General features: G+C 32.9%; 2 protein-coding genes across 7 annotated transcripts in view; one reads left to right on the forward strand and one right to left on the reverse strand.

The window, feature by feature from the left end:
- LOC130452405 (NADPH-dependent diflavin oxidoreductase 1) lies at positions 1-7475 on the reverse strand. 6 transcript variants are annotated; one of them, XM_056791667.1, is made up of 7 exons: positions 4871-5437; positions 4540-4817; positions 4237-4488; positions 3844-3985; positions 3109-3777; positions 2672-2898; positions 1-680 (listed from the first exon to the last, which is right to left on the reverse strand). In XM_056791667.1, exons 2-7 carry the CDS (start codon positions 4815-4817, stop codon positions 455-457), a joined length of 1794 nt encoding a protein of 597 aa, XP_056647645.1. In that variant the 5' UTR covers positions 4871-5437; the 3' UTR covers positions 1-454. The 6 variants fall into 6 exon arrangements, 5 of the variants coding, with proteins under 5 accessions (XP_056647645.1, XP_056647647.1, XP_056647646.1 ...); XM_056791669.1 differs by having other exon boundaries at positions 8-680; positions 4540-4772; positions 4871-5237; XR_008910970.1 differs by having other exon boundaries at positions 25-1587; positions 1651-2898; positions 4871-5245.
- LOC130452408 (equilibrative nucleoside transporter 1-like) overlaps positions 5867-25724 on the forward strand; it is a 22757-nt gene continuing 2899 nt past the window's right edge. The window contains exons 1-8 of the mRNA XM_056791680.1: positions 5867-6022; positions 10308-10472; positions 19522-19736; positions 21033-21318; positions 22394-22626; positions 23736-23913; positions 24310-24431; positions 24797-24999. Coding sequence (XP_056647658.1) covers positions 10409-10472; positions 19522-19736; positions 21033-21318; positions 22394-22626; positions 23736-23913; positions 24310-24431; positions 24797-24999 — 1301 coding nt within the window. The 5' untranslated portion in view covers positions 5867-6022; positions 10308-10408. The remainder of the gene's footprint in view (positions 6023-10307; positions 10473-19521; positions 19737-21032; positions 21319-22393; positions 22627-23735; positions 23914-24309; positions 24432-24796; positions 25000-25724) is intronic.

Raw genomic sequence — 25724 nt, forward strand, 5'->3', positions numbered from 1 at the left:
ATTTTAATTTGGTCAGGAATTTTTTATTTGTAATAAGCAGTTTAAATTCAGAATTACTTATTCTATTTGTATAAAAATATTGATTTTCTTTATTTCGGCTACCCGACATCAGCTATAATTGACCAAAAATTGTTGTTTCACTAGACTTTACCTTTTGATTTTGTTTGGGCGTTAAATGATTAGAATTTTTCACCATATTTTCGATTTCTTTTATAATCACTTGAAACACTTGCTTCAAACAGTGAGATAATTGAAAGTTTTCAAATTTTTTGATACAAAAAAAAACAAAATACTAAAACGAACATTTTTATTCACAACAATAAACATTTTTTACTATGACCTCTGTTTAATAACGTCCACTGTTTTCCAATTTTTGAAATAATTTTTCCAGTGAGATAATTATAAGTTTTCAAGTTTTTGATACCAAAAAAAAAACAAAATAAACGATTTATGATTATGACCAACATTCTGTTTGATAACGTCCATTCTTTTCCAATTTTCCTATATACATGTTGGCTTCTTCCTCTGCCATGTTACCACATTCTTGACAAACCTCAACAAAAGCCCTTCTGACATCTTTGGGCATGTTTTTAGCACTACCTGCCACAAAAATGTGAGCATTCTGTTTTAAGGCATCCCACACCAAATGTTTATTTTCTTTTATTTTATCCTGCACGTACCTAAAAAAAAATCTTATTCAAAATCCCAGCGCATTTTCAGTCTAAAAATTATTCTTCACATCATAGCACTGAAAATAAGTTCCAGGAGTCTCCGGAAAATTTTTATTACAATCATAAGTGAAAATAATTATTCACATATTGAAAAGTGAGCCTATAATTTAAGTACTGAGCTACCATTTTAAAATGAAGTTTGGTATGAGTGAATAATATACTCTTTATTGTACTGCTGTAAATTTTCATCAGAAATTTATCAGTTACATTCCTTTTAGGAAATAAGATCATCCAAGATCAGGTGACTTCACTGTTAGTTGTTATTTTTCATCTAAATTCAACTCCTACTTATTAACTGAAGAATTCTCATACTATTCAATTGGTATTCTATATAATACTTTTCTATAGATGCCTAAACAGATTGTTATACAGATTTTAAGGATTATATGCTGATTTTTTTTAAATTTCAGTGTGGTTATCACTGTTTTAACTTTCTTCATCCTCTTCTTTTCCCCATCTATTTTGGTAAATGATACACAAGTGGTATTGGCACTGAATATTCTCCTTTCACCTCATGAATCCTCTGCTTGTCTTCTAAATAAACTTTATGGCTTCTTTGGGAATATTTTAGTAGCTAATAAGTAAGATTGGTAATTTTTTGAGTTTCAGTATCCTATTGTAAACAATGATCAAGGATATCAAGTCTTTCGAAGTAATCTTTTAGTTTAACTATAGTAGCTGATTGCTATGGTTATAATTTTTCTTATTTTGCCACTTTTTTATCATTTTTCTATTTATTCTCAGGTACATCTTGATTTTTGAACCATAGATAGTTATTATTGACACCATGTTTTCTTGATTCAAGGATCCTCTTACTATTTAGGATATATTCTGGCAAATCATCTTAAGTAGGGATCTGAAAATATTGTTACACAAATTTCGATGCTCTTGTGGAATTTTTTTGATATAACTCCAGTACCTGATTGGTTTTTCACTTTCTAGATCCTCTTTATGGTTCCACATACTCTCTTAAGCAATCAACAAGTGATAGTGGCATCAAACATTCTTTCCTAATTTTGCCTAATAGTCCTCAGGTTGTCTTCTAAACCATAATCTTAGTAGGGATCTAAAAAGATTGTTAAATAGATTTCAAGGCTTCTATAAGGATCCTTTTTCGACTTTAAGCATCCTATTGTAGACATAGATGAAGGATATCAAGGCTTCTGAGAGAATCTTTTGGCCTTACTACATTAGCTGAGTTATATAGTTGACACTTTTCTTATTGTCCACATTTTTTTATTTTTTCATTTATTTTCAGGCTCATCTTAATGTTCAAATCATAAATTTGTTATTGGGATTAAATATTCTCGACTTGAGTATCCTCTTATTATTTTGGTTGTATTTTGGATAATATTTTTCAGTAGATATCGGAAAAGATTTTTACATAGGATTCAAGGCTTATATAGGGATCCTCTTTTAGTAGCTAACTGGTATGAGTGTCCCTTCTTTGACTTCAGCATCCTATTTTAGACATAGATCAATGATATCAAGACTTCCAAGAGAATCTTTTGGTTTAACGACAGTAGCTGAATGATATGGTTGACACTTTTTTTATTTTGTCCATTTAGGTTGTATTCTTGATAGCAATATGAAAAAATTTATCACAAATTTTGAGATTTTTTTCAGATAAATCCAGTATCTGACTAATGTGATTGTCACTGTTTTGTTTTTCCAAGTCTCCTTATTTTCCTCCATTGAATCCATTTTTTTTTCTGCAATCGTGTTTGACTTGTATTCATATTGTGCATCTAGTATTTATAGTATGGTTTAAAGAGACCTAGTACATTCTTCTTCATGGAATACAACCCATTATATATTTTTTCTACATCTCTCATCTCTGATTTGACTATCCTAGATTATTTTGATCCTAAATAGTCAATTTAGTCAACCATACATTTATTTCTGGCTTATTGATGAAAACAACAAGGAATTTCACTTACACTTTTTCATCCTGTTCTCTAGAAAAAGCTGTAATCAAATTTAATTTCTGCTTGTTACTGATATCTTCGAAATCTTCTTTACATAAATAATCTTTATCTTTGTAACGGGAGCCAAAGAATAAAAATAAATTTTTTTCATTGCTATCATCCTCTAAGCATCGTTCAAATATATAGCTACGAAATGGTGCTACTCCCGTTCCTGGTCCTACCATTATTACAGGAATATTCTGAAAAAAACTATAATTAATATAAATTAATGTCGAATTTTATAGAAAAATAAAATTTATTAGATCTCAATAATCGAATCAAAATAAAGAAAAATATTCTAATTAAAATTAAAATAACTTCATTATTCACTTTCACTCTGTTTCTCTTTTAAACCCTTGTTATTGTTATAACGAGGATTTTAAACATTTTGATACAAAAATATTTCTTACCGGATCAGATGAAAACTTGAAACTTCCTTTTTTAACCCATCCGGTTATTTCATCACCTTCTTTCAATCCAGCTAAAAAATTAGATCCCAAGCCATACCTCTCTTTAGCTAATTTAGTTTTATATTTAACCACGGCTAATAGAACATGTATTTCTTTTACATGAGCCCTACAACTACTGGCTATTGAAAATTCTCGAGGTTTAATAGGTGGTATGATTTCCAGAAGTATTTCAAGATTCAAGTTTTTAGTAGCGTGTGGAAAATCTTGTAAAACTTCCACGATGTTTCTCTTTGGTCTGTAAGTGTAGGAATATAAATCTTGTTGTCCTTCGGCCGTTGTAAATTCTAAACATTTTTCTTTTTCTAATTCGCTATCCGTTAATTGAGCTAAAATTTGGAAAGTGTATCTTCTCGGTATGGACATTAGATCAAAATATTCAGAACACAATTCTTCAAATGTAACTTCTTGGGTTAATACTTCTGGTACTGTCATGGTAGGGTCATTTTGTTCGACGGTGATTTTAGTTTCCGGTGTGATTTTAACACCATTAGTAGTAAGTACGTCATAAAATTCTTGTATTTTCCACTTTAGATTTCTTGGTCTTAAAACTACCACATCTCCAGGTGAGTATTGTTGATTTTCGCATTTTAATTTTATTAATCTAACATCCTAAAAATAAAATAATACACCACAATGGAAAATCATGACTCAACTTAATAATTAATGTAAAAATACCTGAAAATGATTAGAAGCTGTAATTCTTTTATTCTGAATAATTCTAGCAGTGAAATCATTTGGTTTTTTAATCACAGAATAAATAGATTTACGCCTTATGTTTAGTTTACTTTCATTATTAATACAACTAAATATCTTCCATCTGCAAAACAAAACAGTTGTAAAAGTATTATCAACACGTTGACTGCCAATTACCAAATAACTCACAATTTATCCCCACGAGAAGATTTTTTGATATAATTCAACTAAGAAATAAAAAATTCTACATTTTCTATACCTTCCATTAATAGCTTTATATTTAAATTAGTTTTTTTAATTATTTAATGCGATAAAATAAAATTGTGAAAATTGCCTTGGCAGTCAACGTGTTATATTAATTGGACATCCACTAACCTTGGTTCTACTTTATAATTTTTTGGCAGTGGTTGAACCGTCGAAGGTAGTGGATACAATTGTAATAAAGTATTCCATAATTTTTCAATCCAAGGATCAGCTTCTGCATCATAACCTAAATCATGCTGATCGTCTCCTAATCCTATTGGTAATAATTGATTAGCTCCTAACTGCAATAATCTTTTATAAAGTCTCTTTGCAGCAAAATTGTACTTAGTATAACTAGAATCGCCCAATCCAAATACAGCAAATCTATAGAACGTGAAAGTTATTCATCCAATAAATATATTTGTTTGAAATTACCTTAGATTCGAAAGAGAATTTGGAGATAAATTTTTTCGTAATAAAAACCTCCAAAATTTTTTCATATTATCGGGTTCGTCACCTTCTCCAGTAGTAGAGCAAACAATTATAACACATGTTTCATTTACTAGGTTAACAATGTTATAATCATCTAGGGGTTTAACAGAACTTAAGAAATAATATCTTTTAGATTCTCTCCAAATTCGTTCTGCTAAATCTTGAGCGTTTCCAGTCTGGGAACCATATAATACTGTTATTTTCTCGTTTTCAAAAGGCATCTGTTCAACATCGCTTTAATAATTTTGAAATAAATATATTACAAATTACTCACCGCATTTATGTTTTTCAAAATATTCCCTATTGAAATATTACTTTAACTATAAAATCATATTTGTTTGAAAAATATTTACTGGTTTAAGATCTCAGGTGTTACGTAAGCATTACATATACATACATAACATTTTTTTCAATATGAATTCAACATTAAAGAAATGATGAAACAATAAAAATGAAGGTTACATATATTAAAGGAAAACATCATTTTTGCCCCAGTACGTAATTAAAAAGAACGTCGAATGTTATGTCAAAAAATACAGGTGATCAAAAAGAGAAATTTCGACAATGCAGTGGCGTCGACTTTTAATTAATCCTATCTTTCAACTACTAATAATACGAACTAAACACATTAGTATAGCAGGAATACAAGAAAGATTTTCTTAAATGCGAGTTTTTGAATAATATTTATATAACTTTTAATTCAGACACAATATTACGAATTGTTATTTGTTTCAAATAATAACAATTTTTCGGCGTAAAGCTCAAAGGAGAACACACAGTAATAATTAGAATACCTGGTATGTGTATGATTTTCATCGTTAGCACATGGTTTTTCAAATATTTACTAGTCACATGTGATACTTTATACTTAACTGTATGTATGGTTGCTTGCTTTAAAGGATCGTAACGTTTCCCATATACATTACATTTTGTACCGCGATGTTGTCAAAGATAAACAAATGTTTTGAAAAGCACGACATAACCCTAAATTGGTGTTCATATTTTTTAACTATATCTGGATATTATGAAAAATATTGTTTCTTGACTTTATGTTTCAATATGAATCTCTTCAAATACTTAATTTTTAGACCTTTCTATATATGTGTTTATGAATAAATGATCTTGATTTTAGTCCATTTTTACAAATTTAAAGTCAAGATCATTTATATAACTCTTTTTTATATTAGTTGTGTCTTTTTCCATAGTCTTTGTTAAATTTCACGAAAACTTCTTCATTAGTTTCAAGAGATTTGGCAAACATGTATATTTTGTCTATTTTTGTGGGGAAAATGGCGGTATTCTAACTTTCGGTAGCCTCGCGTACAAGTGTTTGCTTTTTCGTTGGTTATATTCGACAACCACGTGTTCATGTACTTTCGAAAATTTAATTTATTGAACTGAATTTTTCTGTAAATAAAAGTGATATGTAAGTATATCAAGATATTTTTCACTCATAATTATTTCAATTTAACATACACTGGTCGATATATAGGAAGGTAGTTTCAGCAAATTCGCGCTTTAGCTTAATCGTTGTTCATTATTTTAATAAGTCAGCAATTATAACTTGTTCTTCAAAAACTGAAGTGTATACAACTCTTATTTACAATGCAGTTATACTCAAAATTAGGTCGTTAGGCGTAAACCACTGCAATCTCAATACAAATAATTATAATTGCTCAAAAAACGTGTAAAAAGCTTGTACACAGAAAATAAGGTTTTTAAATTGCTATAGGGTAATAATATATTAAATTTTATACAACTAAGGTTTCTGTACTATATCAAATTTCCTGCAAAATATTATCTTTTCTCACACAAGTATTTTTTAAATTATTAATCCATTTATGGGTCTGTGACTGAATTAGCCCAATCTTGAAAATGTCTATTCAATACAGTTACTTATATAATATCTCTCTTACATTCTTCTTAATACATATTTTTATGTTCTTTTATATTTTTTTCCAATATGTCACACATAATGTAACATAAACTATCACAATAAAATATGGTTTTGCTATTATTTGCGTAAGAATTAAATGATGTTTGTTAGTTATCTAGGGTACTAACTGACGTTGTAAACATACCACTCATTACTAAAAACAACTTCATTTAAGATATACATTGTGTCAACGAAATCTTGTTAGCATACGGGATGTCCAATTATTATTTTAATAAAAGATAAAAACATGTGATATTTTGATTTTATTATTAGTAGGGTGCTTTATATGAAAGTTTCAATTTTTATTAAGATATTTTCTATTTTTGGACTATACAATAAAAAAATCATATTTCGACGTAAAGGATTTGGTTTAATGGCTTGATATTTTTAAAACGGAATCTTAACTACCGTCTAACAATTTATTTTCGAGCTAACAATAGACACAAGCACGTTTTCCTTATTGTTTCTACTTTCGTACATTGTCTTATTTTATTCCTAAGTTTTAATACACCCCTCGTAATTATGAAAAAATAATAGTTTTAAATCGAATAAAGTATTCATAGAAGCTTGATGATATGTTGTGCTTTCAATAAAACGTATTTAAATTTCAAATAAATGGTTTGGATTGGGACCTAATTACTCCAAAGATTGTACTAAAATTCTGATAACTAAAATCACGAACAAAAGATAATGCTCTTTGAACTTCCTAAAAGCAAGCATTCCATTGTCTGCTTCTGGTTCTTTGTTGTATACATCCACAATATTCAGTGTCGTAGACATGGTTTTATCATGTGATTTTGTTTGTTAATTGATAATAATTGATATTAAATAACGAATCAAAGTTTACTTACTTTACAAATATCTTTTCTTTGAATTTTCTAATTTTTTCGAATACTATTTTAACTTAGAAGTTACCCGTTTTTTTATAACCTTATTCTTCTTCTTTTTTTTTCCAATTTCAAGTAATAGTACGGTAGATAGTGTTCAGTTTTAGAGATTATCATGTCAAAATGATTTTTTGCTAAACATTTTGCCCTGTTGCTAATTATGGAACAAAATTCAGTTGGGTAAAAATAGTGAATCAAAACACCAAATCTTGTAGAAAACAAAATATTTTTGTTTCACATCGGTAAAGCTGTATATAGTTAATTATGGAATGTTTATTTCATACAAATGTGTTAGATGCATTGATTTCATGGAAAACGTGCTTTAGTCCAATTGCTCCCGCGAATTAGTGAAAACGTGAAAATTACATATAATTGGATGATTTCAAAGACGTTTCAGATAATTTTGTGACCGTTCGCATATTGTTCCAACTTAATATTATTGTCTCCCGGACTATAATCATCTAACAGAACCATTATGTATTATGAACTTATTTCAACAAGTAAGAACAAAATCTACGTAGCTGAGCCTACAAGGAAAGAAGTAGAGGACACCATCAAAGCAATGAAGAACCACAAGTCACCAGATGAAGATCTCATATGGGCAGAACTTCTTAAAGAGGCGAACAACTTAAGGCAAGGATCCATGGACTCATCAGGAAAGTGTAGAAAGATGAGTCCATGCCTGTCTAGAAGGGTGGAGGTGTACGCAGAGCCAGTGATTGGAGACTACCAATGTGGTTTCAGAAGAGGAAGAACAACGACAGATCACATATTTACCATCGTTGTTTCCATGAGAAATGTTACGAATTCAACATCAACTCTTCATAGGCAAGCCGTAAAAAGAAGCTACCTTTATGAAACGCTGAGTATACTTGGTGTGCAAGACTAGCTAATAAGGTGGTCATGACCCTAGGAAACACCAATTGCAAGGTGAAAGTAACCTGATCTGACCTTGGAAAGAATATTTAGAGGGCTGCAGACCAAGCCGGGAGAAACCTTACTCATCCGATTAAGATAGAAGGTGTTTAGAATAGAGCTTAGAGAGGACATTCAATGAAGAATCCAATCGAGAAAGACTCAGTGTAAACGAAGCTATAAGGTACATGCTCATGGCAGCGTTTATGGGAGATAATTACATCTTGTTTCCCCCATAATTGAAAACAACCAAACGAGACTGTACTGGAGATACAGAACAGGGTGAAAGCTGGACTTATGTGTGATTTATTGATTGTTATATTGTATTCTGGGATTATCAAACCCGTAAATACAATACAATACAAAAATGTCTAAAAATTAGAATTACAATTGAATTTAATCATTATAAACATGATTAATATTGTGTAATCCGAATCTAAAATCTAAAAAGAAAAACATAAATTGTTAGGTTATGTTAAGTTAGGTTAAGTTTGTTCTAGGTGTGCTTTCAAACTCTCTGAGTTATTTCAAGCAATTTATTTTCAAATTATATGCCATTTATGCGGTTTTATCGATTACATGCCTTTTTTGTTAAATTAGAGCTGCTTATTTTGAGCTCTCACCTCCAACTCAACCTATATACCAAATCCCATCCAATTCCGTCATCGTCTTACCAACTTGAGGCACCATGTAGGATAGTAGAAAAAATGATTTGGTTGGGTTTTTAAGGTTTTAAAAAAGGTAGGTTGATACATTCATATAAAAATTTTTTCTGTATATAAAAAAGATGAAATTTGTAAACTAGTGAAATGAATTAGAAATAATTTTCCATCACCAAAAACTCGGGCAACGCCCCCGAAAAATCTGCATAAGTCCGGCAAAGCTCATACGTCGATTAAGATTAAAACGAAGCATATTCCAGCCTCAAAGAGTTGTAGTCTGTGTCATGATAACATGTGTTCGTCGATTACCTAGATACATTTTCAGAATGAATAACTTTTACAAGTTCAAGCTTCAAGAAAAAGTTTTTTTTGTAACGTTTCCGCGGAACACGAAACTAAGTTTACTGAATCTTATTAAAAATTACCGAATTCGCCGCTAAAAAATCGGTCAGCAGTGTGGATGACGTACCAGAAATTCCTGAAAACGGGCTCTGTTGTCGACGCGCCGCGTTTTAGACGACCGGTAGCAACTATCGAAAATATAGAAACAGTAGTGCTGGTATTAGTTACGCAGCCGAACCAATATGCAATTCGGCTGTCGCAGTTCCATTTTGTGGTCGGATGTAGCAACCCTCAAGCTGCGTGTACTGGAACGACCAGAATCCTCACGTCTTCAATTAAGAAGAATGAAACCTACATGGGGTGTGTCTGTCGGCAGTGTTTGTGTATCCATGAGGGTTCGTCCTGTTTGAGGGTCACGTGAGGGATTAAAGTTATGTAGGAAATGCTCGAAGATTTACGTGGGTAAATAAACAACGATCCAATACTCGCGAACATCCGTCATTTCATGCAGGATGGAGAATCGATTCGTCGAGTGTCCCGCTCTCTTCCTGATGTCCGAATTGCAATTGAAGAATAATTTGAAACTTTCCACATACTAAGACGGAAAATCGTGCCGTGAATTCTTTGATCAAGATGCGTCTGTATTATATAGTTCAATATTTTTATAATAAAATATAATTTAAAAAATTAATCACCTAATCATGTTTGAATGGTTTTATTATATATATAAAAAAAATGAACATATTAAATTAGTTGCAGAGGAATTTCCCATCGTTATTTAAATTTATTGACAACAACTGCTATAATTTTATTTAATATGATAACCTCTCCAGTTAAATTTAAGTATCTTACACAACAGATTTATTCGTATACAACGCTAACTGTATTTTCTCTTACTAAATGTTTTGATAACAAAATTTGTCCTTACGATATACTTGATTAGCTATCACTTTAAAATCTTTTTTGTAGGAGTCTGAAGTAATAGCGAAATCGACATGATTTAATTCAGAGCATATAAATTATATTAAGAAGATAAAACAAGTGATAGTTGTGGTAGAAAATTAAAAAAGATGAATAGGGGAAGAGGATCATATTATAACGAAAACAATGGAACCAGTACTTACCCTCTACAAGGTAGGATATTTATTATAGTTATATTTGATAAACAAGTTGAAGTAGTTTATCTAAATTATCCCAAATTGGAGTACATTAAGAATGTATAATAAATATTTGATAATAATCTTTTCAAATAATTTATACATAAGTATTTTCATGTTATTAATATATATATAAACGAGGGTTGTTTGAAAAGTATCTGACTTTAACCTGAAGGTGTCAAGACTTATTGATATATTACATCACTCAATAAGTCGTGTAACTTACACACAGATAGTGCTGACATTGTCAAATTCATATGACGTTTATGAAGTACTAACTTTCAAAAGGTTTGTTCTTGGTAGCTGCACTGGCAGAACTAGTTCAGAAAGTGTACACTAAAGCGTTCTTTGTAGCAGAACAAGCGCTAGTGTCGCTGTTCTTAGTAGCAGTGCAAGAGAACTAGTTTTCACTGTACCGCTTGCACTGGGTCTAGAGTCAGTTCAGCCAGTGCATCACATCAAATAACCTCAAATACAACAATCAACAAATGCTCTGCACTGTATCGTTTTCTCACACTCATGAACTGGCCTGCACTGGTCCAGTTCAGTACAGTTTCAGTGCAGCTACCAAGAACAAATCTTATGTGCGAAATTTCATGACATTTCGATTAGTCAAATAAAATTGACAGCCATTTAAGTGAAGCTACTGTTATTTTCAAAACAATTTTGTGTGTTGATTTATCACTGCTTCTTGTTGAAAAAAAATACTGTACAAGCTCAGTAATGACTCCAAAAGTGTTATCCGGACTCTGCTACATCGAATCGTTTGTTTTTGGTTTCGTGAATTTAAACGTGGTCATACAGACACCGATTATGGTGAACGTTCTGGTCGTCCAATCAATGTGGTTACTCCAGAAAATAACAAAAAAGTCCACAATTTGGTTGTATCTAATTGTAAATTGAAGTTGCGTGAGATCGCTGAGACCGTAGATATATCAGACAATTATGCATGACTATGAGAAAGCTTTTTTCAAAGTGTGTGCCGCGTTTACTCATAGTCGATCAAAAACAACAAAGTTTCGATGATTCCGAACAGTGTTTGGCTATGTGTACACGTAATAAATCAGATTTTTTGCGTCGATATGTGACAATGGATGAAACATGGATCCATCACTTCACTCCGGAATCACAAAGATCATCATCTGAGTGGACTGCTGCCGGTGAACCACGTCTAAAAGGCACAAATTCGGTGGGAATGTTTTTGGATGCGCATAAAAAATTGTTAGAGTTGCTGGATCGTTTGAATGCAAACGTTAAGGAAAAACGCTCTCATATGTCGAAAAAAAAACCACAGTTCCAACAAGACAATGCACCGATTCACAAGTCGATGGCAACGATGGCTAAATTGAACGAATTACTCTTCGAATTGGCTACTCATCCACTGTATAGTCCAGATCTGACCCCCAATGACTACTGGCTATTCGCTGATCTCAAAAAAATGCTCGCCGGTAAGAAATTCCGCTGAAATGAACAAACAATTGTTGAAACTGAAGCCTATTTGTAGGCAAAAGACAAATCTTCCTACAAACACGGCATCGAGAAGATAGAGAAGCGTTGGAATGATTTTATTGCTCTTGGAGGAGATTAAATTGATGAATAAAATCGTTTTTCGGAAAAAAATGTGTTTTTTCTTAGTTAGACACACGATTTATTACGTGATAAGTTTGGAAATATATTTGCGCGTGCCTTGAGATACTCTTTGGACGCTCAGTTTCAGTTTCTCAATCGTATAAGCTATACGCTAGTACTGTTTGTCGACTACTGTTGTAAACGAGACGTCGTCGTTCCGAGGCCTTAGAACCAATAACAGAGAGAGAGAGAGAGAGAGAAATGCTTTTTTGTCAAAAAATGGAATAAGAAACAGGCCGAGCATGCTATCGTTCAGCCTTTCAGAAGAAGCTTGCTTCTCTGATCGCGTCATTTCAACTAAAAATGTTTAAGGTGGAAAGATCTGCTTCAACTTCGGGTGAACCAATACCATACGCGTTGTGAAGACATAAAATATCTAAATTAAAAAATTACTCTATTTTTGATTTTATTGAAAAAATCTATTCCCCGCTGATACGCCTATGATTTAAACATTGCTCTCCTGGTCAATTTCTGATAAGAAACAATTATCAACAGAAAAGTTTCGAAAACGTTAATTCCTATTAACGAGACTAGTTATTGTAATTATCAATCATCACCTATTAGAAACCCAGAGTAATATTTGTTGGTTGATCCATTTTTTCGTCATAATTAGCTCCGATGTATTTTTATTAACAGTAGCCTCAAATTTTCACTAAATAAGTATTTTGTTATCCATGCTTCGCACTTACGGGACGTTGTTTAGGGGTAAAACAGAATATGTCAAAGTGTATGGTACGTACTTGAATTTTTTTATAAAATAACAAATGACGTATGACATTATTTGATGTAAACTAATTACATAGTTTTTAACACACACAAAAACCGTTGCATGTAACAAATCTTTTGTGTTGTCACAACCTTGTCGTGTTGTCAGAACAGTCGATAATGTAGGAAACTTCGATATTGTGAGGTTATACCAATCATGTTCAAGTAGTAGTAAAACAATTTCCGGAAAAATTTATCTTTATATAACATTGTTAAGGCGTTAAAATTTTTCACTATTAGCACGTTTCACAACACAGATCACCCATATTTAGATCGATCACGACAATGTTATTTGTTCTAACCAAATTGACGTTGACTGGAGATCTGAACTTAAACTACTAATATGACATCCTTTATAAACCACTGGAAAGTTAAAATTCTATTATATATCGTACCACACCCAGGCCATTTAGGCTCAAAACGTGTTGATAATTTTATTCCATTCTTTTCTATTTTTTGCCTTCGCCTTCCAATCCCGAACTCCTCCCTCCATTAAATCTCTTTATGCCTTCACATACCATCTCTTTTTGGTTCCTCCCTGTTTACTTCCTCGAGTTATCATTACTTGTATGTTTTCCCTCATCGCCATACTTAATAGATCTAGATCGACATTTAAGCATCGATTAAAAGGTTTAGGATGAAATCTAGTCGTCGAGGATAGAGTTAACACATTTAGATCGAAATTTAAGCATCGATTAAAAGGTTTAGGATGAAATACAGTCATCGAGGATGGAGTTGACACATTTAGATTGAAATTTAAGCATCGCGAAGAGTTTAGAATGAAATCTAGACTTTTAAGATGAACTTATAGATCTAGATCGAAGCTTAAACATCTATTAAAAGGTTTAGGATGAAATCTAGTCATCAAGGATGGAGTTGACACATTTAGATCGAAATTTAAGCAACGCGAAGAGTTTAGGATGAAATCTAGACATTTAAGATGAACGTATTAGATCTAGATCGAAGTTTAAGCATCGATTAAAAGGTTTAGGACGAAATCTAGTCATCGAGGTTGGAGTTCATACATTTAGATTGGAATTTAAGCATCGATAAGAGCTTAGAATGAAATCTAGACTTTTAAGATGAACTTATAGATCTACATCGAAACTTAAGCATCGATTAAAAGGTTTAGGATGAAATCTAGTCATCAAGGATAGTGTTAACACATTTAGATCGAAATTTAAGCATCGAGAAGAGATTAGAATGAAATCTAGACATTTAAGATGAACGTAATAGATCTAGATTGAAGTTTAAGCATCGATTAAAAGGTTTAGGATGAAATATAGTCATCGAGGATGGAGTTGACACATTTAGATTGAAATTTAAGCATCGCGAAGAGTTTAGAATGAAATCTAGACTTTTAAGATGAACTTATAGATCTAGATCGAAGCTTAAACATCTATTAAAAGGTTTAGGATGAAATCTAGTCATCAAGGATGGAGTTGACACATTTAGATCGAAATTTAAGCAACGCGAAGAGTTTAGGATGAAATCTAGACATTTAAGATGAACGTATTAGATCTAGATTGAAGTTTAAGCATCGATTAAAAGGTTTAGGATGAAATATAGTCATCGAGGATGGAGTTGACACATTTAGATTGAAATTTAAGCATCGCGAAGAGTTTAGAATGAAATCTAGACTTTTAAGATGAACTTATAGATCTAGATCGAAGCTTAAACATCTATTAAAAGGTTTAGGATGAAATCTAGTCATCAAGGATGGAGTTGACACATTTAGATCGAAATTTAAGCAACGCGAAGAGTTTAGGATGAAATCTAGACATTTAAGATGAACGTATTAGATCTAGATCGAAGTTTAAGCATCGATTAAAAGGTTTAGGACGAAATCTAGTCATCGAGGTTGGAGTTCATACATTTAGATTGGAATTTAAGCATCGATAAGAGCTTAGAATGAAATCTAGACTTTTAAGATGAACTTATAGATCTACATCGAAACTTAAGCATCGATTAAAAGGTTTAGGATGAAATCTAGTTATCGAGCATGGAGTTGACACATTTAGATCGAAATTTAAGCATTGCGAAGAGTTTAGAATGAAATCTAGACATTTAAGATGAACGTATTAGATCTAGATCGAAGTTTAAGCATCGATTAAAAGGTTTAGGACGAAATCTAGTCATCGAGGTTGGAGTTCACACATTTATATTGGAATTTAAGCATCGATAAGAGCTTAGAATGAAATCTAGACTTTTAAGATGAACTTATAGATCTAGATCGAAGCTTAAACATCGATTAAAAGGTTTAGGATGAAATCTAGTCATCGAGCATGGAGTTGACACATTTAGATCGAAATTTAAGCATTGCGAAGAGTTTAGAATGAAATCTAGACATTTAAAATCAACATATTTATATAAGTCATTTTCTTTGACCTCTACTCTGAGACAGTATTCAGCGAATCCCTCGTGAATACAACTGCAGGTATAAAGATCAATGGAAACACTATAAACAATCTTCGTTGCGCAGATGATACCGTGGTAGTGGCCAGTAGCCTACCAGAACTTCAATTTCTTATGGTTATTGTAGAATATAGCGAGCAATTCGACCTTTGAATACGTCCAAGACCAAACTATTGGTGTTCTTAAAAATACAAAGAAAGGCCACCCTAAGACTCCATGGAGAGATCATTGAACAAGTGTCATCTCTAAGATACCTGGGCACTATCGTCAACCAGCAATGCGACCCAAAACCAAAAATTGAGCAAGCATTGTACAACGTGAGGACGCTTTTGGCAAACAGCAACCTTAGCTTGGAACTCCGGACCAAAATGCTTTCCTGTTCTTCTTTACGGATGATAAAGTTGGACCATGCATGCGACCACAGAGAAGAAAATTGATGTGTTCGAAATGTACGCCTACAGGCGAATGCTGCTGATATCTTGGACGGAACATAAGACAAACATAGAGGTCCTACAGCAAATGGGTAACTCTTCACCACAATCAAGCAGAGAAAGTTGCAGTACCTACATATAATGAGAGGCCAGCGATATGAGATTATCTTCCTGATAATACAGGGTCATTCGTGAGAACCGGATGTTTTTAAAAGAATCATAAAAAATTGAATATTTACTTTAAAAAATATTTATTGGTACAGAAACACTTGTTAAATCATAGCATTTGTTATATACTCACTTACGAAAAATTGATATCAAACTGACGGCGGAAATCTCGCTGAACAGCAGTTGCGGATTCGTCATTTCGCACAAAACTGTCATACGCGTACAAGCATTGGTCACAGCTCCATCTCAATGACTGAAATTTAAATGCTATGAACAAAGGAAACGTTAGATACTAGTCACGTGCTCCGCCCACCATGAGCGCCCACTTCAAAAAAATTTGGTTCCCGTGAATGACGAGATAAAATTTATGCCTGAAAGATTTGCGCAAATGGTTCGGACAGACAGAAATTTTCAGAGCTGCGGTTTCTCGTGCGACAATAGCCATTTGGATCGCCAACCTCTGTAGGGAGACGGCGTCGTAAGAAGAAGTAACGCTTAGTGGAACGTACCCTATAATACCTCTTTGTTACATGCGTTTCCACGGCGATATGTCAAAAAAGTCATTTTTATTGGTTAGAAAAAACTGGCGTCAACAATTAAAAAAAAATTAAGGAATAAATGTAGATAGAATTTATCGAACTGCAATGGTACTAAACTATAATAATCTCGTGTATATTTATTTTTATTATAGTATAAAATATTACCTGTCAGAAATATTTATGATTAAAACAAAAACTTGTCAAATATGACATAAGTTTGTTTCAACAAAATAATTTTTATTATCATTATGTTCAAATTTGCTCGTAAAATCTGCATAGGATTATATTTTTAATATAAGGTAAGAGTTTGAACATACAATAGTGAAAGTGGAGCCTTTTGGATTATTAGTTCGATTTAGTTGAACAACTGGTTTCCGAAATTCGTGTTTTTATACGAATTGAAGCGAGTTGTACGTGTTCAAAACAGGATTTTAGTGAGATATGTGTTACATTGTCTAATCTCAATTTTTCTCTGAACATTGATTGTTCATTGATCGCGCGTGCCGACAATTGTAGTGTAATAAACAAGGAGGAAAGATTAATAAAAAAAGTAATAAGTAAAAAGAATTTCATCATAAATTTTTTTGACTAGCAAAAACAATTATTATAAACAACTAATCCAGCAAATTTCGTCAACGTTTGGTATTTTGCTAAACACGTAGACGTACTGACCCAAATAAAAAAGATACAGGGTGGCGCAATACAATGTGCATTTATTAAGTATAGGTTGAATAACTGAATACATAATGTTTTGTTGAAATAAAAGTTGATTAGGTAATTAAATGAAGTTTATTTTTTTTAAATAATATCATCTATAAATTACGGCCCTCTAGAAAACGGCACTCTTCTAAACGCGAACGCAGATTTGTAAAAACTCTTGTCAATAAATCTGGGGTGATCGCTGCCATTTCCTGGTAGATATTTTCGTTTAGCTGACTGATGTCCCTCGGATTGTTAATGTACACTTTATATTTGAGGTATCCCCACAATAAAAATCAAGAGGCGTCAAGTCAGGGCTACGTGGGGGCCAAGGGATATCCCCTCTTTTGGAAATTATTCTTGCAGGAAACATCTATCATACAGCCGCCATAGAGTCCTTTGATGTGTGACAGGACGCTCCGTCTTGTTGGAACCAAGTTCTCGTATTCGCTATTCTTGGTCTCGCAAGGTCTGAAGTCTAATATCCCCTTAACATAGCAACATAGTGGTCGGTGTTAATGGTGATGCTCCGTCCTCATGAACCTTCAAAGAAGAAAAGGCCAATAATTTTTTGCTTGAGATTGCTGCCCATACCATTAGTTTCAGACTATGCAGCCGCTTTTGATGCTTCATTTTTGGATTTTTCCGGTCCAATAACGACTATTTTGTCGGTTTATGAACCCATTTGAATGAAAATGAGTCTCATCTGAAAAAATGACGGAAAATCGACTAAGAATTTCTTCAGCAAATTCCAACCTTGCTCCAAAGTCGGTATCTTTTAATTCCTGTGTTACATGGAGCTTATAAGGATGCAGTTTAAGATCCAACTTCAAAATTCGCTGTAAACATGCGGATTTTCTCGTACTGACTCCTTCACCCTATAAATATTGTCTGTGGTCCTAGAGGACCTTTTGCTGGTGGTTAAAACATGGAACCGATCTCTTCAAAACGCTTAACCCATATTTTAATTATATTTGAACTCGGAGCTTCATTAATGTGTCTTAATCCATATTCTGAACGATACAGTCGCCTTGTCAAGACGTGCGAACACAAAAAGCGCGAAACTTTCCCTCGAAGTGACTCACGGCTACTAAAACTCCACGAGCGCAACTATCCAACCTCGCTGGGCTCCCCTCGCCCACTTACCGTTTACCTCGCGAAAAAAGATGATCCAATATACACGTTCTATTGCGCCACCCTGTACATTCAGCAAACGTAATGATTGTTATTGAAACCATTCCGATATGATGTTTATGAATTTTACATACCTTGAAAAAACAAATAACACGGGGAGGTTGAAAACTATATAGAAAATCACAATTATTTCTTCATGTGTAGCGATCAAATGACCTCCCAGATCACCAGATTTATTTCCAAATAATTTTTTATCGTTGAAAATTTTTAATTTTGCTACGTCAATGTACGTTGTAAGGTTCTTAGCATAATACGGAAAGAAAGGTCATTCAGAATGTCGTCGCTGTTAAATTTTTTACTCATTAACTCTGTCTTCAGCTTTGCAAACAAAATATAATCGAACGGGGTCAGATGAGGTCTATATGGTGGGTGTTCAATCCCTATGAAGCCATATTCAGGTACAGTAGCCTTATAAAGCGAAGCAATGTGAACTGGAGCATTGTCATGAAGCAACCGCGCACTTGATTTTGCCGCGACTTTTTCCTATTATTTTTTGATGCAATTGCCTTAATAGGTTAGATTAATATGCTGCGTTCACGGTTATCTTTGATTCCTTAAAGTCGATCAATAGATACGATAGCAGTTCAAAAATATTTTTTTGGTGATTTCATGATCTTTCATGCTTTTTTTGGTACGGTTTCTCCTTTCCAATGGCACTCCATGGAATCTCTTTTGGATGTCGGATTGTATTGGAAGACTATAGTTCCATCAGCCGTATGTATTAATCAGATTTTACTTTCTTGATCCTCGCGACAAAGCTCTAAAAATCGCTCACATCCTACTAGACGCTGCTTTTGCGCTGCGATTAGAATTCTTATGTTTGTCATATTTAAATGCTTATGGAGATCCTTAAACACTTGTTTTGGAAATGCCGGTCTGTACTGTCATCTTTTAATAATTCTCGTCCCCAGTGAGCCAACTTAAACCAAACTTATTTGTTGAAAATGATGAGGAAAATCACCGTAAAAAGCGTTCATTCTGTTGTTGATTTGTAAGACTCAATTTGAGATATTTTTCAAAATTAGAGGACAGCTGAGTACTCAAAGAGTAAAACTCAAGATTATTATAATTGATAGTATTTACATTAATTATCTATATGGTGTAATTTTTTCCCTACGCTGTATACGTTTTTTCTCAATTATTTTTTTACTGTACGTAAATTTAGTGATTCCTATTCGATTTCCAGGTGAAGATATTCATCTCAACGAAAAAGCTCGCTTACAACAACCGGTGAAGCTGCAACCCGCCTGGGAAGAAAATAATTTACCGGAGGATGAATTGAATTTTAAAAATTTGACAATGGAAGCGCCAGTAGATAAATTCAATTTAATTTTTGTAACATTTTTAATACACGGTATTGGTATTTTGATGCCTTGGAATATGTTCATTAATGCAATTGAGGTAAGAGGAAAAGTTTATCTTGAAAAATGAACCTCCCACGGCATCTTCCAGATTATTAATAAAAACACCCTGTATTTATATATTGACACTTATTTTTGTAAATTGAGTAAATCGTCAAAAACTGAAAAGTACGTCGATGGGTTATTTTGCAAAAACATTTCGCGCTGTATACTTTTAATCGATGTAGGTGGCCTAAATTGATATTTTTTTTTGGAAACCTAACAGAAATCTAAATATTTGTAAATTACGTAACTTGATAAAAACAATGTAATTTTTAACTTACCTAAACTTATCTCTTTTGACAACAATAATTTTGAATATGACTAAATACTTCCCCAATGATGACCCAATGAATTTGATTATACAAACAATAAAACAGTAAAGAGATTTCGTGTTCTGTGATTTTATCATTGTGATTGGTGTAAAGTTCCCATACTTCTTCTTTTTCTTCTGTGACAGAGTGAACTATTATTTCATAAACAATATTCTGTCATCTACGTGTAGATAAAATAGAAACGGTGGAAATCTTCCATCACGTGACAAAATTAAAAACATCTGCTGTGGAGATCTTCCATCACGTGACAAAATTAAAAACATCTGCTGTGGAAATCTTCCATCACGTAACAAAATTAAATACATCTGCTGTGGAAATCTTCCATTACGTGACAAAATTAAAAACATCTGATGTGGAAATCTTCCATCACGTGACAAAATTAAAAACATTTGCTTTTGGTGACTTCCAGCATGAACATTTTAAGGCCGTTTCATAAACTTGATTTTCCGTTTGCCGATCAGTCTGCCCTTAGTGACTTTCAATATAAACCAATTTTTTAAGGCCGTTTCATAAACTTGACTTTCTGTTTGCCGATGCAGTTTGCTGTTGCAAAATTAAAAACATTGAAATGCATATCATTATTCATAGTTGTCGTTTGCCGATATGTCTGCCGTTGGTGACTTTCAACATAAACGAATTTTAAGGCCGTTTCGTAAACTTGATTTTCACTTTACCGCTGCCGTTGACTTTCCCGTCGGCCGTTTGTAGCAATAGAAAAGAGCCGTTTGATTCATATGAATATGAAAACCTTCGAATTTTGAGGTTATGTTTTTGACTTTTGTGTTGTTTTCTTTACTGTTCAGTTCAATTTCGTTTTCTATTGTTTTGATCGTTTTACTTTGCTTATCATTTTGATTTTGAAGTGATTTTTAATTTAAATTTGAACTATCGTTAACTTTCTCTCGACACAAAGCCAGGTTAGTCGAAAATAGGATACCTTCGACTTATTTCTCTTTTTTTAGTATTTCACCAATTACAAATTATCGCGGGAGTATGTTGGTATGGATTTTCCTTACGTGCCCACGTTTATGCAATACATGACGTTTTGCGCCCAAGTACCAGCAGTAGTATTAAATTGGACAAATATTTTCGTACAAATGGGTGGCAATCTTACGACGAGAATAGTATGGAGTATTGGAATTTCGATTTTAGTCTTTATTATAACAGTAATTTTGGCCATGGCCGATACAAGTGGCGTCCCTTACCTATTTTTTTGGTTAACCTTGATTTTGGTTGTAATATTAAACAGTAAGTAATATTTCATCCCCTAACGATACTTCATTATTATTAGTTAGCTTTAAGTACCCTTAGGTATACATAACAAACTAAGTAAGTTTAAGATTGTTGTGTCTACCAGGATGAACTGAAGTAGAAGGACAAGATATGGCTGATAAAAAAGCAGGTTTGAAATCATCTGTTGGTGATCAGACCCCATTTGTGGAATACTTACTGTTTCGATTTTGTACAAAAGAAAAACTACGATGATATTGAACTACTGGGGCAACATAATAAGGCTAAGACAGACGGAAATACTATAATTAGAAGATTATCTAAAGTTAATCTGCATTGAAAGTTAAAACAGATTTTTAATGGAGCATTCTCACCTGAATGGATACTCTGATGGAATCTCAGTGCCTAACATCTTGGAGGGTTCTTTAAGATCAGGAAGACTCACAATTAGAAGAGAAAAGAAGGACGCATTAGCCAAAGTTAATCTGCATTGAAAGTTAAAACAGATTTTTAATGGAGCATTCTCACCTGAATGGATACTCTGATGGAATATCAGTGCCTAACATCTTGGAGGGTTCTTTAAGATCAGGAAGACTCACAATTAGAAGAGAAAAGAAGGACGCATTAGCCAAAGTGAATCTGCATTGTAAGTTTCAGCAGATTTTTAATGAAGCTTTCTCTCCCGAATTGATACTCTGGTGGAATCTCAAGGTCTAACATCTTGGGGGTTTCTTTAAGATCAGGAAGACTCACAATTAGAAAAGAAAAGAAGAATTCATTAGCCAAAGTAAATCTGCATTGTAAGTTTCAGCAGATTTTTAACGAAGCATTCTCACCTGAAAGGATACTCTGGTGGAATCTCAGGGTCTAACATCTTGGAGGGTTCGTGATAGAAGAGGAAGACCCACAATTAAAAGATATAAGAAGAATGCATTAGCCAAAGTAAATCTGCATTGTAAGTTTCAGCAAATTTTTAACAAATCATTCTCCCCTGAATGGATACTCTGGTGGAATCTCAGAGCCTAACATCTTGGAGGGTTCTTTAAGATAATAATAATAATAAATAAAATAATTGTTTTTATTTAAATTTTAGGTGCTAATGGTGTGTATCAGAATACCATTTACGGTATGGCAGCGAAATTGCCTGGTAAATATACAGGAGCTGTGATATTAGGAAATAACATTAGTGGAACTTTCACGGCGGCAGTTAGTCTCTTATCTAAAATTAGTACACCGAATTTAAAAATGGCTGCCATTTATTATTTCATATCGGCTTTATTTGTTCTTTTAATATGTTTCGATACATACTTCGCTTTACCTTTGAACGTAAGTATCCGATTATATAAATTATAAAAATTCATTTTTAAACTGATATTTAAACAATATTGTCAAATTTTAAAAATAGTATGAAACTTAGGGGAACTTAAACAATGAAGTTATGTTATCTCTCCGGTTATTTCATCAAAGGCCGCGCCTTCGCCTAATTTTATAATTCTACTATATCCAAGTTGGACCGGCTCCATTTTTCTATATTTGAATTTGTCTGGATTCATTTCGTTCATTTTAAAATATGTTCAAGTAAAGTAACTGTAGATATTTCTAATCAAATTGAGTACGTATATAATACATTTTAAATAATCCAAAACCGTTGATCACTATTGAAATTTCTTTATATACATGCACTTTAAGGTTATGTTTACTAGCGAACGGGCGTCATAATCGCGTTAATTCTGTGCACCGCATAACATGGGACAATAAGACAAACTAATCCTAACTGAGATTAGAAAACGAAGTGGTTATAGATTGTTTGGGGAGTCGTACTCTGTACCTATATCTACTACTAAAAATATTTTGTACTAGACTCTAATTCTTCTGTTTTCAAAATAGGTTGACTCCTCCCAAAGGAGGCAATTTCCCTGTTGCTTTTGTGTCACACTTCCCAAGATACTACTCCTTCGAAGTACTTAAGTCTCTTGAATAAATGTCAGAATACCACTACAAGTTTGAAATAATTTCTGGCTGTTTAGCTGTTTAAAATTTTTTGATGATATTGCCACTCCATTTGGGGCCACATTAAGGCTATGGTCCTTAATAAGAAGTTCCATTTTCGCCAAGGCTGTCGCTTTCTCTTTGTTTGGTACACCCTAGTAGCCAGATAGCCATTCCATTTGATTCTTTAGCCGTCTGTTCAGTTCGTTATTGATGTGGCATCTCATGAAGCCACAGTAAGGCTCTGGTCCTTAATAAGAAGTCGTTACCCAATTTTCGCCATGGTTGTCTCTTTCTCATTTCTTGGTATACCCTAGTGGCCAGATAGCCACTAGCTTGGATAGGTTTTAGGATCTTCAAGGATATCTAAACGAAGTTTTATATTTCCTTAATGCTTTTCTTGATTGCCAATAAGTTTATTTATAGTTTGACTGGTATATTTTTAGAGGTACTACAGATTCTACGACCTGAAACATCAAAAAGAGAAAACACAGGCAGCAATATCGGCGGGCGGATCTGAAAAACCACCATATTTGAAAATATTCAAACAAGCTTTTCCACAATTAGCTAATGTGTTCTTGGTGTTTTTCATAACTCTAGCTGTATTTCCTGCTGTGCAATCTGGTAAGTCAAAAAATTTAACTTATTGGTGTGTTTCGGAATCATAATTTGGTTCATGAAATAAAAGGATTTCAGTACGAACCTGACCTATGTTGGTTGACATATTAAAAACAAATAGAATGGTTTATGAGTATGTATGAGCCAGTATATTCAGTAGTTATTAATAATGCTTTTTCATCATAAAGTCATACATATAAATATATAAATCGATCAGGTTATAAATCTATCAGACTTGTCAAAATGTTGTGGCTAATCACTATTTTTTTTAAATTAGTTTTGTTTAAAATTGCTTAAACTGTCCAGAAACACAAACTCACTATTTCTTGATATGTAAACCACTATTTGTATCTATTTGGAAGCAAATGCAATGGAATTATAGAAATAATTTGATTTTTTTAGGTATTGAACAAAGTGATCCAAATTTCTTCATTGATAAAAGTGTGTATGTTGATGTCATGTGTTTTATGACGTTTAATGTATTCGCTATGATAGGCAGTTTACTTCCATCGTATTTCATATGGGTAAGTATACAATATAGCAAATATTGTAGACATTTTCTCAAGTTATCCTCAATTTAAGAGTTTTTACGTTAAAATAGCAATTTTAACTTTTTTAGTGACACTTCAGACACTGAACAAAATATAAATATAAAGTGTTAACAAAATCATTGTTTGGGTATCAGGAGAAATTAATTTCTGTCAAAATCTAACAAATATAAAGAGAATTTATGAAGTATTTCCAAGTTATTTTTTATTTTAGCTGAAAACTAGAAAAAAATTACAACGTGGCAACGTTGTAAATTTTTTAAAAGCTATAATATATTGTCTTGGTTTTGTGTTGTATGTTTCTCTCATCGAATTAAAATTTAATAATTTATTATTTTCAGCCTAGTGCAAAATATTTATGGATACCCATAACCGCCAGATTTTTGTTCATCCCCTTATTTTTATTCTGCAACTACCAAGTAAAGGGGATAACAAGAGTATTTCCTCTTCTAATATTAAACGATTATGTTTATTTCATCATTGCCGCTCTAATGGCGTTATCCAGCGGCTACCTCAGTTCTTTAGCTATGATGTACGCTCCTAGGTGAGTATTATATTAAATCTGTATAAACTTATAGTTTACAAATGACAGAATAAAGTAATTTTATTGAGTCATTACAGTCATAGCAAACCAATTGTGAAAAATTCTTGGTTATTTAATAATTGTTTACCCTACAATGGATTCCGGGACACACCGGAGTGAAGGGAAATGAAATAGTTGATAAGCTTGTTAAAGCGGGGGTAGACAAGCCCTTCATGGTACCTAAAACCTGGTATCCGCTACAGAACAATATAAATAGTAGATAGGAGCAAAACCAATTATTGAGATAATCTACATGGGCTGAGACAACCAGAGAAGATCTGCTGAATGTATTAACCTAAGTAATAACAATCTACAAATACTAACAGGGGTTCTATTCGGGCACAGCAGACGAAACCTCTATCCATATTCTCTTGGAATGTGAAACACCACGGAACTACACAGCACAACACCATAGAAGACGAATATCTCTGGCAGCTACAGCCATCCCACATTCTGGACTTTATAAAAGGAGTGGCATCGCTACATACATATTAAAACTAGTAACTCCAATAAGTGCAAAGATGATATCGCAAGTATAACACTTTTTTCATTAATACCCAGCTCCAAAAAGCGTTGATTTTGTTGTTATTAAAAAAAATTAGAGAAAAAAGTGTAATGTATTGATTAGACACTTTTTTTGTGGAAAAAGTACTGGGCAAACATAGCAACTGTTTGATAAGAGTGTT

The sequence above is a fragment of the Diorhabda sublineata genome, chromosome 1 (assembly GCF_026230105.1).
Source record: "Diorhabda sublineata isolate icDioSubl1.1 chromosome 1, icDioSubl1.1, whole genome shotgun sequence".
NCBI lineage: Eukaryota > Metazoa > Arthropoda > Insecta > Coleoptera > Chrysomelidae > Diorhabda > Diorhabda sublineata.